The following is a 14,395-nucleotide window of genomic DNA, read 5'->3' as shown; positions in this document are numbered from 1 at the left end:
CATTTACTTTCAGTATTTGCTGCTCCATGACTACGTCTGCAGTATTGAAAACCGGAAGTTTTGAAAGCGTGAGCGTGAAAACGTAAACCATGAATGCGCCACCCACATTCGAGTCATTCCTCTTGTTTGAGGGAGAAAAAAAGTAGGTATCTTGTCATAACTTAAAACAGAACACTTTAGCCTATGTAAGATCATGGAGAGATCAGCGTCATTTTAGAGAGAACATTGAATCACATTCTCCATGTCAGTTTTGGAGCCCAATTTATTCATACATCACATTCGCACACTGATTTTACTGATAAAGATAATAAGTTTAAAAAAAATAGAAATCAAAATAATTTTGTAGATCTAATAACTAACTGCACAGAGTACTTTTTATTTCTTTTTCCTTCTTCAGAATACAAATCGAGAAAGATACCAAGGTTCCAAATGCTGCCCTCTTCACAGTGAACAAGGAAGACCACACTCTAGGCAACACCATTACAGTGTAAGGACGTATATCTGTGAAGGTGTACTTGACAAGACAGCAACTGAATGGGCACTGCTCTATTGCACTAATTGGCTCCGACTGTCGCTCACACATCACTACCATGCACGCCTCTTCGGTCCTAATGTTGTAGGGTTACCCCCAACTTTATCCTTGGCCCATGGTTCCCTTTTCAATCATGCATCCCTTTATGATATGTATCCTAGGTACCCCAACTCCGCTGTTTGACTGATTATGTACATGATTCCTGTGGGCTAGTGAAACTTTTCAAATTTTCCCATTGTTTTAACATTACAAGGGCATTTCATCTTTACCTGGGCTAGTGAAGCTCTTGAGTTTAGTTCTTACTTTGAATGGCAGATTAACTTTGGAAATATTTGCAAAATAAGTGAGATATCTTAACCTAAACACTAACAGACAACTTACCCTTTGGTTGTAAAATTGGTGCTAATCCAATGATTTGTACAATGGGTTTGAACAGTAAAGGGTGTTAAACATGAGACTCATGAAGGTCCGAGGCAGAATAGGTCTTCTGCAACCCATGCTTGCTGTAAATGGTGACTATGCTTGTCGTAAGAGGCAACTAACAGGATCGGGTGGTCAGGGTGCGAAGTTCTATGCTCGTGATGTCAATCACTGGATTGTCTGGTCCAGACTCGATTATTTACAGCCAGCCATCATATAGCTGGAATAATACTGAGGGCAGCGTTAAACAACAAACAAACTAACATAATAAACAAAATAAAGCGAGGCTGGATCAGAATGGATGCCTAAGGGTTATGGATAGCGTCAAAGGAGGACCTACATTAATCCTAATCGGCACATGTTATACCACTATGTACCTGAGGTACACTCTAGTGTATTAGAACAAGTCCCTCAAGACTGTCACAGTAATCAAAGAGCATTGCGAGCAAGTTTATAAGGGATCATTATTTTCCCAAAACATTGACATCAGTAGTGAACTAGGTTACTAGCCAGGGTACATCAGCATGAATAAAGGTAGACTAGATTTGGGATTACTTGTATACATTTAAGTGTACTTAACATGCTTAAGGTTATCTGGGTACATGTAACTTGTGCGGCAAGTAAAGCACAACTTACCTGAGCAAAAGAAGAGATGGAGGGTGAGTGTGTGTGCGTCATAATGGTATGCATGATCAAATATGTCAGCATGAGCCAGAGTTACCAGTATTTGGCATGTTTAGTGCTATTATCTTCCTGAGGCAAGAGAGTTAACTGACTTTAAAAGTCCAGTTTCCACCCTTGCCGAAATAGGCTGGAATTCCTGGGCTCGATTGTAGCGCCACCAATGGCTATTGGTAATGTCCCCTCTAAGCCTCTCCTATGGACCAATCAGATTCCATCCCTTCTATCTCTTGCATTTGCTTCAAACAAAATGGCGCTGCCCAGTCAAGAAGATCTGATCGATAATCAAGATCTATATTGTGATAAAATGGATCTTACATCGCAAAGTGCATCAAATTACATGAGCACATTGACTAAAAACATGAAAAGATTTGGAAAATATCTGTTGACAAAGAGTTGGTGGTGCACATGCTTTGCAAATCCTGCAATCAACTCAAATCTGCACGACAGTTTACGAACCGGATTTTGATTTCGTTGCGCGATTTTGATTGGACTATGCATAGACTTGTCAGTCCAGCCAAAATGTAACTCCATAATACCAGCCTAGTTCGGCAAAGGTGGAAACTTGACCTTTATAGTCAATTAACTCTCTTGCCTCGCGAAGATGAGTGCTATGAGCAGGCATCCACTTATCTTGCTTATCATGCCAAAGACCTGGGTTCAGTTCCCTACGTGGGTGCAAAGTGTGAAGTCCATGTCTGGTGTCCCCTGCCGTTATGGTGCAGGAAAATTGCTAAACGTGCTGAAGGCGGTGTAAAACCATACTCACTCGCTCACTACAAGAAGTGTAACCATAGTAACATAGACTTGTTCTTGTTTCCCCAGTCAGCTGCTGAAGGACCCCCAGGTGCTGTTTGCTGGGTACAAGGTGCCCCACCCCCTTGAACACAAGTTTGTTGTGAGGATTCAGACCACTCCCGACTACAGCCCACAGGAGGCCTTCACCAACGCCATCACAGATCTGATCAGTGAGATCTCACTGCTGGAGGAGAGATTCAAAGTACAGTGCACATACCCATATACTCTGAAACTTTACTATTCCAGTTTTGATGGAGATATTTTCAAAACAAATTTGAATACCCTCTAAAAATTGTGGTTACCCAATCAAACCCCTGGGTAAAATACCCAGATAACCAAAAGCTTATATAGATACATGATAGGGCTCTGGTAGTGCGGATAAGAAGTATAGCAAGGATTATGAAGTAAATTGTCTTGAACAATTTCAAATTAATGTAGTTAGAGTGATTACTAATAGGTTTTGCTATGTACATGGGGTCTTGGTGGTGGGGGGGGTGGGGGCATTTTGTATGCACATTGCCTAAGATGATAACATGTTGATATGGTTGTTAAAGCAATATTAATAATGGTTTACATGTTTGGGACTTTGGGACACCCTACACCCCCCTAAAGTTACAAATGGCCCAAGTGGAATATTCCCCCACCAAATTGCTAATTATGAGTTATATATTATGAAGGGTAATGATTGTAAAAAAATCACTGTTTCTTAACAGTGATTTTTTTGGTTATGGTTATCTGGGTATTCAGTAGACAGTCAGGCTAGGGACATTACAGAATCTTCAGGCCGACTGAAATGTTGGTAGACTCAGGCTAGCAGACAAGTGGCTATTTCGCACTCTGGTCGTTTCAGAGGTAACCAAACTTGGCCTGTAGATTCTATGTATTACTGGACATACTAACTGGCTGGTAAAGAAATTTTCATGTGTGTATAGCCATGGTTGTTTGTCATTGTAGATGTAAAAAGTTTGAGAAAACGTGAAAGTATCCATCACAGGTCAATTGTTGGAGATTATAGTTAAAGATGTCATGTCATACCTATTTTGACCATTCCTTTCAGGAATCAGTCAAGGAGCGCCAGGAAGGGGACATATGAAGAGGAAGTAGCAGAGCTGGAATATGACAAAACATTTCTTTTGAGCCACTGCCAACTTAGTTATCTGTGGTTCATCCCTTTTTATCATGGTATTGGTAACCATGGTGACAGTCATTAACATTTTGATCCAGAGGATACCCACGGGATGGGCCATTGAAAATGTTAAGGCTTGTGTAAATTTACGGAGGGTTTGTAATTATAAGCAGTCTCAATGATACAACTTGAGCTGAGAGTTATGTTCAGAATGTCATTTAGTCCCTTTGTGTTACATCATTCACAACTACATTGTGAATGAGAGGCGGTGGGGTAGCCTAGTGGTTAAAGTGTTCTCCTGTCCCACCAAAGGATCAGGTCCCGATTCCCCACATGGGTACAATGTGTTATGCCTATTTTTGGAGTTTCCCCACCATGATATTGCTGGAATAATTGTAACAATGGTTGTTTACCCAGCTCACTGTTTCTGAATAAAAAATCATGTGCTCTTCGACATGTTTAAATTAAGGAATGAGAAAATGCCTTTAACTTTCATGGCAATCTTTAAACCATATGTTTTTCATAAACAGATCTTTAGTGGCTGTTGGCGAAAAAGGTCATCACATTTCATTACATTGTATGCATTGTAAATAAATCATCTTCATCAGGATGTTGATGTTGACTTGTTGTATTTTTATCCTGACGAGAGTTTGTCATGAACAGAGTAATGTTTTCTTTATGTCATGGTGTACTAGTTTATAGTCATTGTTATAGGTAATTTAGGTTGGTTGGTTTGTTGTTTTACGCCGCAGTCAGCAATATTCCAGCTATATGATGGCGGTCTGTAAATAATCGAGTCTGGACCAGACAATCCAGATATTGACATCATGAGCATCGATCCACGCAATTGGGATCGATGACATGCATCAACCAAGTCAGCGAGCCTGACCACCCGATCCCGTTAGTCGCCTTTTACCACAAGCATTGTTGCCTTTTACAGCAAGCATGGGTTGCTGAAGACCTATTCTACCCCGGATATTCACGGGTCAGGTAATTTAGGGATCTGCTGGCATCATCAACATTAGTATGTACTACGACCAAGGGGCATGGTTGGCACAGTCATAATGCACTGTGCAGAGTTGCATCCCTTGGGCACGCCAGTATCCTATGATAATCGGTTTGAATCCCAGTTTGCCCCACTTGTTTCGTGATTTGTCAGCACCACACTCGTCCTTGTGGGTATCACCAAAGTGGTGCCATCCTGCATTATTTCGGGCTTTCCTCCGACAGAAAACTAACATGCCGTGGTATAACTGGAAACTGTCCAAAGCAGCGTTAAGACCAACATACTCCTCGCTAATACATACAGCTGATGTGTGTGGTGTTGTAGTGTTGTTGCATGTCTTTGTTTAGTAAGCTGATGAGGCTGTCTCTGATGCCTGGGAGTTGATTGGACACATTCATAAGGTCATGTCTGGTGATCCTTGAGTTATATTTGGCTGCAATCAAATGTCAACTTCTTAAAATGATTCATCTTTACCACCTCAATTTCAGGAATTTTGATTTTTACACAAAAAAAACCCTATCCAAATATTCCTTCGCTGGTATTCCCCTCTGGCTGTAAATGTAGATGCCATGGTTCATGACCTTAAAGACTGGTCATTTTAGTTCATTTTGATTTCAAATATGCTGCTCTGAACTCCTCACTCTTGTATCATGGATTTGGAAGCCTCAAAGCTGATAGGCAGTTTCGGAAGTTCCCCTGATGTAACCACCTGAGGTGGTTTGTCAGATCTTCACACAGGGAGGTGTCATATCAGATTGTGACGTTTACCACTTCCTTGAAACCCACGAGCACGGGTATGGTGCTGACAAACCTAGAAACATAATCGGGGCGAACCAGGATTCGAACCCACAATCATAGGTTTCTGGCGTGTCCAAGGGACGCAACTCTGCACAGCGAATTGCGGCACCTTAGACGACTGGGCCACCCATGCCCCCGGGTGACGGAAGAAGGTAATGTGTAAAAAAAAAAAGAGTGAAATATTGATATGCTTGTGGAACTGGTCACACAAACATCCTAGCAAAACCCTGCCTCTGATATGCTCAATGTTTAGTCAAAAGATATTTGCCAGTCTGGCGTAAGAAAGATGAGAATGTCTTGTTGGAGACCCTGGCCGTGGATGCACACAGAAGCAGAGCACCTCCCTACATGTGACAGATGAACTATAGTAATAGGAAAGAATTGGGTGCTGTGAGTTCTGTTGAGTAGCATACATTTGCATCCAGTGCCGATGCAGACAAAGAGAGGCGGTGGGGTAGGGCAGTGGTTAAAGCTTTCACTCTTCACACCAAAGACCCAGGTTTGATTCCCCACATGGGTACAAGGTGTGAAGCCCATTTCTGGTGTCCCCCGCCATGATATTGCAGGAATAGTGCTAAAAGCGGCGTAAAGCTATACCTATCCCTATACACAGAGAATAGAGGGTTGTCGTTTACTAACAACTAAAACCATTGAAGTTCAAGACATTTTATTGAAAAATTACCAAACAAAAAACATTCACTTGCCACTATGTCCCTCACATGACACAAATAGTACACAAAACGTCATGGTGCCTGCACGACGTCATGGTGCCTGCACAACATGGACAGGGAGTCCACATGCCAAGCTTCATAGGTATTCGTCCCGGTGGTCTGACGTCTGTCAACCTTCCAGCGTCCAACAGATGTACATCTTGCGTCAAACTCTTTCATCGAGACAGTCGCACAGACCAGTGAGAGTTACCAATACACCTGGAAGGAAGCAGTACACTGTTACTGGATACAGTAATATCACAAGTAAATTTTAATGTACCCGTGAATATCCGGGTTAGAATAGGTCTTCAGCAACCCATGCTTGTCGTAAATGACAACAAAGCTTGTCACAAGAGGCGACTAACAGGATCAGGTGTCGGGCTTGCTGACTTGGTTGATAACATGTCATCGTATCACAATTGCGTCGATCGATGTTCATGATGTCAGTCATTTACAGACCACCGTTATATAGCTGGAATACTCCTAAGTGTGGCGTTATACAACAAACAAACATAAGGTACAACATTTGATATATGACAAAGCCAATAGTTGGAATGACTAACCATCCTTGTTGGTATACAGTCGTGCCCCGCTTTTACGGACTTCAGATATCCGGAAACTTCGGTTCCCGGACGATTTTCATTCAAAACGAAATAATTACTATATAAATTTACCCGTATATACGGAAATTCAGTTTCCGGAACCGGACGGTCATTTTCATACACAAAACACTGAAATGCACTCAAAATTGTCTCACTTATCCGGACAATACATTTCCGCTGGTGGTAATCCTTTGATTCGTGAGAAGTCAATTAACCAAGTGACATTGAGTTACGTTTGAGACGAGCTTGTTTATTGTACATGTAATCCCCTTCAATAAATATGGAGTCTGTGGAGGTCAGAGGTCAGAGGTCTTAAGAGAACATAACGAGGCATTGTTTTATATCTAGGGATTAAGATTACCTGTGTGTATTTTCTCGGTATAATAACGGTGAGTTGTGCGATCTTCCGATTGCTTCACACACGATTTCGCCGAAATTAAGAAAAACAATATCATAAGTAATTTTGTTATGAGTTGCATAATTGAAGGGAAGTAACTCTTCCAGTAAGAAGCTGGTTTCAGTTATACGGAAATTCGTTTATACGGACGAATTGTGAAATGACGTAAGTGTCCGTATAAACGAGGCATGACTGTATATCAAGAATACAATGTGACTTGTTATTGAATGTAGTTTTATTCATCAAACCACATTGAACACTGACGTGCGTAGTGAGTGAGTGAGTGAGGTTTTACGCCGCTTTTAGCAATATTCCAGCAATATCATGGCAGGGGACACCAGAAATGGGCTTCACACATTGTACCCATGTCGGGAATCGAACCCGGGTCTTCAGCGTGACGAGCTAACGCTATAACCACTAGACTACCCGACCGTCCCTTGACGTTCGTAGAAAGACGGGATAAAGGACACAACGTTACAATGTAACATGCATGCATATGTGAGCATAAGCGAGATGACTTCCACATACTGAAATATTACTCAGCATTGTCAGTCGGCGCCATTTTGTAGTCGTGGATATAGGGTAGATAACATGAGAAATCCTTCCTCGTTTGTGCCCTTTTGTTAATTTTGAAGGGAAACATTTATGAATAATTTTCTGTGTAGAATTGAGGTTACACAATACAAAACATAACAAATTTCGTTTTATCTTTCTTTGCCCAATATAAGGGAACATAGAAGAATATTGCAATAAGTATCATTTGAAAAGTGTACTCAGAGCTCCAGATAAGCTTTTGGTGTTGTGGGTATTTTACCCATGCATTTTAAAATCATTGGGTATCAGTAATTCTATCTGGGTATTCAAATTTCTGTTACCCACTAGTTTTTACACATGTTGGTATCTAAGTTAAATATTTAAAAACACTATTCATCTAGTCCCTGCAAACTGGTGTCGTGTGGGTTCAAGAGCTTTATAGGACTCAAAAATACCACGATACTTCCACAAGAAAGTGTGATGGCAAATGATCATGATGTTACTGTCATGGTGGAGTTTCGCAAGGTTGACGGAATGCCCGTTTATAATTTCAAAATGAGTTGCTGATTTGATAATCAAATACGCAGGGTTACCTAACAGTATTTTGATGATACGCACAAGTTTTATTTTTGTAGCGTATCTGTAATGTTCGTTGCGTATTTGATACGCTTGGATTTTATTTTACTGCGTATTTCTGCATTTCTGATGCGTATTTTACGCAGATACACAGCTTATCTGGAGCTCTGGTGTACTGCAGAAAACTGGTAATACCGTGCAGTCCAACTAATTAAGAAGGTAACTTGGGCTGCCTCAACAAGGTGAATGTCTGTACCTTAGCTGTGACTTCACTTCAAGTTCTTCTGAATCTCCTTGGCAATGGCATCACTGTCCGGGAACTTCAGCTTTCTTGGGGGTCCCTTCTTGAGGCCGGTCCACACCAACACATCTGAAACACCACCAGACAAGTCTACAATACCCCTCTAATACATGGTCTGGTCCACATCAACACATCCGAAACACCACCAGACAAGTCTACAATACCCCTGTAATACATGGACTGGTCCACACCAACACATCTGAAACACCACCAGACAAGTCTACAATACCCCTCTAATACATGGACTGGTCCACACCAACACATCTGAAACACCACCAGACAAGTCTACAATACCCCTCTAATACATGGACTGGTCCACACCAACACATCTGAAACACCACCAGACAAGTCTACAATACCCCTCTAATACATGGACTGGTCCACACCAACACATCTGAAACACCACCAGACAAGTCTACAATACCCCTCTAATACATGGACTGGTCCACACCAACACATCTGAAACACCACCAGACAAGTCTACAATACCCCTCTAATACATGGACTGGTCCACACCAACACATCTGAAACACCACCAGACAAGTCTACAATACCCCTCTAATACATGGACTGGTCCACACCAACACATCTGAAACACCACCAGACAAGCCTACTATACCCCTCTAATACATGGACTGGTCCACACCAACACATCTGAAACACCACCAGACAAGTCTACAATACCCCTCTAATACATGGACTGGTCCACACCAACACATCTGAAACACCACCAGACAAGTCTACAATACCCCTATAATACATGGACTGGTCCACACCAACACATCTGAAACACCACCAGACAAGTCTACAATACCCCTCTAATACATGGACTGGTCCACACCAACACATCTGAAACACCACCAGACAAGCCTACAATACCCCTCTAATACATGGACTGGTCCACACCAACACATCTGAAACACCACCAGACAAGCCTACTATACCCCTCTAATACATGGACTGGTCCACACCAACACATCTGAAACACCACCAGACAAGCCTACAATACCCCTCTAATACATGGACTGGTCCACACCAACACATCTGAAACACCCCTCTTATACATGGACTGCTCCATGCCAACAAACTTGAATTGAGTGAGTGAGTTTGGTTTAACGCCGCTTTTAGCAATATTCCATCAATATCACAGCGGGGGACACCAGAATAGGGCTTCACACATTGTACCCATGTCGGGAATCGAACCCGGGTCTTCAGCGTGACGAGCGAACGTTTTAACCACTAGGCTACCCGACCGCCCCCATCAAACTTGAAACACCACTGGAATAATGGTCCGATGATACACCGATGCATGGGTGGATTTTGTACTTCTCGATACTACTTAACCATACCTCTATATGTGGTTCTGTTTTAAGACCAAAACACAAGTGCTAAAGTCTAATTATCACAATTTTCTCACATCTTGCAGCTTTCACCACAACTTTGACCCTTGTGGAACTGTTATACCTCTTTCTTACTTGGTGACCTGCCTCTGTGGTCTAGTAGTAAAGCATCTGCCCCCTGAGCGGAAGGTGCGGGGTTCGATCCCCGACCACGTCATACCGACGTTAAAATATGGTACTTGTTGTTACCCTGTCTGGCACTTGCCATTAAGGGCTAAAACAAGGACTGGTCGGCTCAGGGCCATGCCACTTTGTGTTGGAGTGGGGTATTCATGTTAAACTACGGCATGGTATCTCGGTGAGCTTGCACTATAAAATCAGCATCAGTCCGGACTAGTACAAGCAGCCCCACACTAGCGTCCATGCACGTCACCATATAAGTGCAATAATCTTGAACAAGATGTTATTCCCCATTTCATCTCACCTCCTTCCGTAGTGTGCCTCTAAGACATGATAATTTGGAAGATTGTTGTTATTTTCCCTTCAAGATGTTGAATACACTTACCTGATCCATCCTCTGTTGTCAGGGTGATCTCAAAGCTGCCACGACGTGGCTTTTCAGGGTTCAAGGTCAGGTTCACTTCACTGAAGTGACTGCGTAGAGCATCAGCAAGTTCTGTAGCTCTACGCTCAAACACTCGTCAGGATTTGCTGGAAAGAAAGAACAAAAGATCAAGGAAAAACCACATTGCTCTGAACCCTCATTAAATATGCCTCTGTTTCAGGCAACACAACCCATATGAAGTTTGGATGTATTTCATCTCAATCATTAAGTGATTACAGATGGATAGATAGAGAGACATATATATGCTGATTTAGAGGGCTCAATACAATATAATTTTTTTTATATATTTAAGTCTTTATTTATTTCGAATTTTCTGTTGTGGGATGTTATTTACATGAAAAAAAAATGGGAATCTGGGACACGGACTAGGGACCTAAGACTTCATATGTCCAAGTATCGTTGGGATTCTGGGTTAGAAAAGGTCCCCAACAACCTATATATATATATATATATATGCTGGTCTTTGAGGCGATCACATGGATCATGTGGTCAGACTCGATCACTTAAAAATTGGTTCATTGCATGTCATCGTATCCAGACTTCATAGATCCTTGCTCACAATTTCAGTCAATGGATTGTCTGGTCCACACTTGATTATTTATAAGCTGCAGTCATATAGCTGGCAAAGTGTGAGTGAGTTTGATTTTACGCCGCTTTTAGCAATATTCCAGCAATATCACTGCGGGGGACACCAGAAATGGGCTTCACACTTGAACCCATGTCGGGAATCGAACCGCCGAACCGGGTCTTCGACGTGACGAGCAAGCGTTTTAACCACTAGGCTACCTGACCGCCCCTGCTGGCATAGAGCAGCATTTAAACAAACAAGTTAAACATACTAAGAGAGCAAACAGGGATTTAATCAATAGACCTATACCCCCGTTCTGAACAAATATTTACCGATCATGAAGTTTTAGCGATTGCAAAAATATTTTTACAGTGGCACTTCAAGCAGTGGATAAAGGTAACTGTTATCGATCCAGTTAATAAATTTTGTCTGAAGATACGTTTTTAATATTGCTTTCTTCATTTAATAATTAATGCGAGTTTATGTTTACCAAACACGAATTGTACGGGTGGTACATTTGAATGTCTGATGTGATTGTGTATTTAAAGCAAGCCTATGTATAACATAAAAACACAATATTTTGTTAAATTTTGCTACAATAAGGGGTAAGTGTTTCCAATTTATAAACGATGACGTCTTTATGTGCATTTACAAGCTGATCAACCGGTAGTGTAACAACGAAGACATACCCTATCCCTTTAATTCACCCCTACCGCTCTCACTCCCCCCTTTATAAATATGGTTCGATGTCTCTCGCGGAGTGCCCGTGTGTTGGTCACTCCGACTTACCAGTGTTCAATGGTGAGGTTGATAACATGATTCACTTCACCAAGTTCCCCAGTTGACAGTTTGGGCTTCTTCACTACATCATCGGCTTCATCTGCAACATCTTCTTTTGGTATGCTGACATCGTTCTTCTGTGTTGTTTTACCTCTTTTTTTACTCTTTCGCTCCATGTTTACCACGCTGAAGCCCTGATTTGGACTAGTTTTCTTATGCCAATGCGGCGCTTACAGACTGTAAATAGACAGAGCCCAGTTGTCCACGAAGGCGTGATTTTTCCCGCCATGTCGATTCGGGTTTTCTTCGGTAAAAATGTCAAAAGTTTAATTGTTTACATCGATTTGCAAATATTGATCCATGGACAAAGCAACGGATGAGGACAATCAAGTATTAACTTGATGATCTTCATTTTGATTTTGAATTATCACATGAAACAAACAAAGAATAAATTGTTTGTTTGTTTGTTTGTTTCACGTTGTTCAACGCCGCATTCAGCAACATTCCAGGTATATGACAGCGGTCTGTAAATAATCGAGTCTGGACCAGACAATCCAGTGATTGACATCATGAGCATCGATCAACGCAATTGGGATACGATGACATGCATCAACCAAGTCAGCGAGTACGTCTGATTACCCGATATCCTGTTAGTCGCCTCTTACGACAAGCATAGTCACCTTTTTACGGCAAGCATGGCTTGCTGATCGAAGACCTATTCTACCCCGGAATCTTTACGGGTCAAAGCCCATGACATACAAATTATATGAGATAAGAAAACATGTAAACAACTTGGTGTTATTATATTTTCGGCTTGTCATATGTTATGAAAATGTATTTCTTGTGTTATTTATAATTTACAGGGAATAGATTATTCGTAATTACTTTTACAAAAGTGGAAATTTGAACTTTTAAAAGAGTCATGTGATTGATTAAAAGTCCGTTATTTCATGTCGTATAGCGGAACTCACATATATACTTGCATAGCTAAACGAGGAAAACAGTTTAGGAGTCACATGATAAAGACACTCATGACATTCACGGGTTTAAATCCAAACTGTTTTTGTTTCTTGTTTAATTCCACACTCAGTTAAGTACCAAATTTATGAGTGAGTGAGTTAAACTTAAGATTTAACATCGAATCGGCATTTTTTTCAGCAATTACCTACAGGTGCAAACATATCGGGGTTCATAAAAATCGTATGTGTCTATCACGTCATGAAACAACAGCGTATTGTTTCCGTCATCCGGACGGCATTGTTGACGTCATTCGTATCCTATTGTGACGTAAGGTCGGAATGACGTCACACGATACACGACGTCATAGATGAAGATTTTTGACGTCTTTCGACAAATTGTATTTCCGTTGCTGTTGCGACGTGCTGTACTTAGAGGTAAACACTAATACTCGTCTCTGTGTGTAGACATCTTCTTCTGTAATATATATAGTACATTAGGGGGCACGGGTGGCCCAGTCGTCTAAGGCGCCGCGATTCGCTGTGCAGAGTTGCGTCCCTTGGGCATGCCAGAAACCTATGATTGTGGGTTCCAATCCCGGTTCGCCCCGATTATGTTTCTAGGTTTGTCAGCACCATACCCGTGCTCGTGGGTTTCGCCGAAGTGGTAAACGTCTGAGACCTGCATCACTTCGGGCTTTCCTCCCACATTAAGCTGACACGCCGTGATATAACTGGAATAGTGTTAAAAGCGGCGTTAAACCCAACTCACTCACTCACTCACTCACTATAGTACATTATATTCGTGTTCATGTCATACTATGTTTACGAGACTCGTGCCTAAATTCCGGTATTTCCCTCGCTCGCGCAACTTGACGACGTTATGTTATAGAGAGACGTGTCTAGTGAGGTGTTCAGCATAGATGATGTAGCTGGGCTCCGCATAAAAACGCAGTGACCGAACGATTGCATCCAAAATGGGAGAGATATGACAATTGGTACAGATGATCGACGTAAGGATTGTGAGAATATGCGGGACATACCAAACTTAATTAACCCACCTGTTCGTAAAATGGCCTTGTCCGACATTACCGAGGTCGATTCAGGGAGTCATCATTATCAATATTTGGTTCAATATCTTTTAAAGCTTGTACATTTGATTAACATCCTTAAAGAAGCTGCACATGATGTTAATAAATAAAACATAAACATAAAAAGAAATAAAATTAAAAATAAATCCAGCTCAAGTCTAGAATGATTTGGCAAGTATACTACTCAAAAGAAGTTAAGGGTCACCTGATTCTTTCACATTACAATAGTTAATCTCTCATGCCATGACAGATTAACATTACCAATATGAAAGAACCGGGTGATCCTTAACTTCTTTTGAGTAGTATATATATGGATCGCCTCTTCCAGAAGCTTGAAGTAAGCGTTGTTCTTGTCCTCATTTGAATTTTATTTATTATTTTGTAGATATAGATATTTTTAAAAATATTTTTATTTAAGAGACTTAATGTTAGTCTAGCATTCTCCCAACATTCTCAACCCTCTTCATATGTCAGTAAATGGTAGAACTATCTGTGTGTGTAATTTACACTGTCTAATTTTAGTCAACTTCCTACACGAGTGTGAAACTAACACA

The 14,395-nt window shown here is 41.3% G+C and overlaps 2 protein-coding genes across 2 annotated transcripts; one reads left to right on the top strand and one right to left on the bottom strand.

Annotated features, from left to right (window-relative positions):
* The first annotated feature begins 51 nt into the window (after positions 1 to 51).
* On the top strand, positions 52 to 4,165 carry LOC139455306 (DNA-directed RNA polymerase II subunit RPB11-a). Its single transcript, XM_071236858.1, has 4 exons — positions 52 to 142; positions 398 to 487; positions 2,459 to 2,633; positions 3,489 to 4,165. The coding sequence occupies exons 1-4, from the start codon at positions 90 to 92 to the stop codon at positions 3,522 to 3,524; spliced, it is 354 nt and encodes a 117-aa protein (XP_071092959.1). The 5' UTR covers positions 52 to 89; the 3' UTR covers positions 3,525 to 4,165.
* Positions 4,166 to 6,122: 1,957 nt separating this feature from the next.
* Positions 6,123 to 11,970, bottom strand: LOC139456049 (selenoprotein H-like). The gene is made up of 5 exons (XM_071237558.1): positions 11,804 to 11,970; positions 11,233 to 11,242; positions 10,387 to 10,522; positions 8,437 to 8,550; positions 6,123 to 6,290 (listed from the first exon to the last, which is right to left on the bottom strand). The coding sequence occupies exons 1-4, from the start codon at positions 11,968 to 11,970 to the stop codon at positions 8,450 to 8,452; spliced, it is 414 nt and encodes a 137-aa protein (XP_071093659.1). The 3' UTR covers positions 6,123 to 6,290; positions 8,437 to 8,449.
* Between the last annotated feature and the right edge of the window lie 2,425 nt (positions 11,971 to 14,395).

This window comes from Haliotis cracherodii, unplaced genomic scaffold (assembly GCF_022045235.1).
Source record: "Haliotis cracherodii isolate W230 unplaced genomic scaffold, xgHalCrac1.p SCAF_11, whole genome shotgun sequence".
Lineage (NCBI taxonomy): Eukaryota > Metazoa > Mollusca > Gastropoda > Lepetellida > Haliotidae > Haliotis > Haliotis cracherodii.
Note: the sequence above shows the minus strand (reverse complement) of the source record. Positions and strands in the feature narration are given on the sequence as shown.

What these genes read in the sequence shown, in the direction of transcription:
- LOC139455306 (XM_071236858.1), top strand. Translation starts at nt 90, where the DNA reads ATGAATGCGCCACCCACATTCGAGTCATTCCTCTTGTTTGAGGGAGAA. An exon ending in CTAGGCAACACCATTACAGT is followed by an intron (nt 488 to 2,458) that starts GTAAGGACGTAT and finishes TTGTTTCCCCAG; the next exon opens with TCAGCTGCTGAAGGACCCCC. An exon ending in TGCTGGAGGAGAGATTCAAA is followed by an intron (nt 2,634 to 3,488) that starts GTACAGTGCACA and finishes CATTCCTTTCAG; the next exon opens with GAATCAGTCAAGGAGCGCCA.
- LOC139456049 (XM_071237558.1), bottom strand. Translation starts at nt 11,970, where the DNA reads ATGGAGCGAAAGAGTAAAAAAAGAGGTAAAACAACACAGAAGAACGAT. An exon ending in GACAACAGAGGATGGATCAG is followed by an intron (nt 8,551 to 10,386) that starts GTAAGTGTATTC and finishes GTGGTGTTTCAG; the next exon opens with ATGTGTTGGTGTGGACCGGC.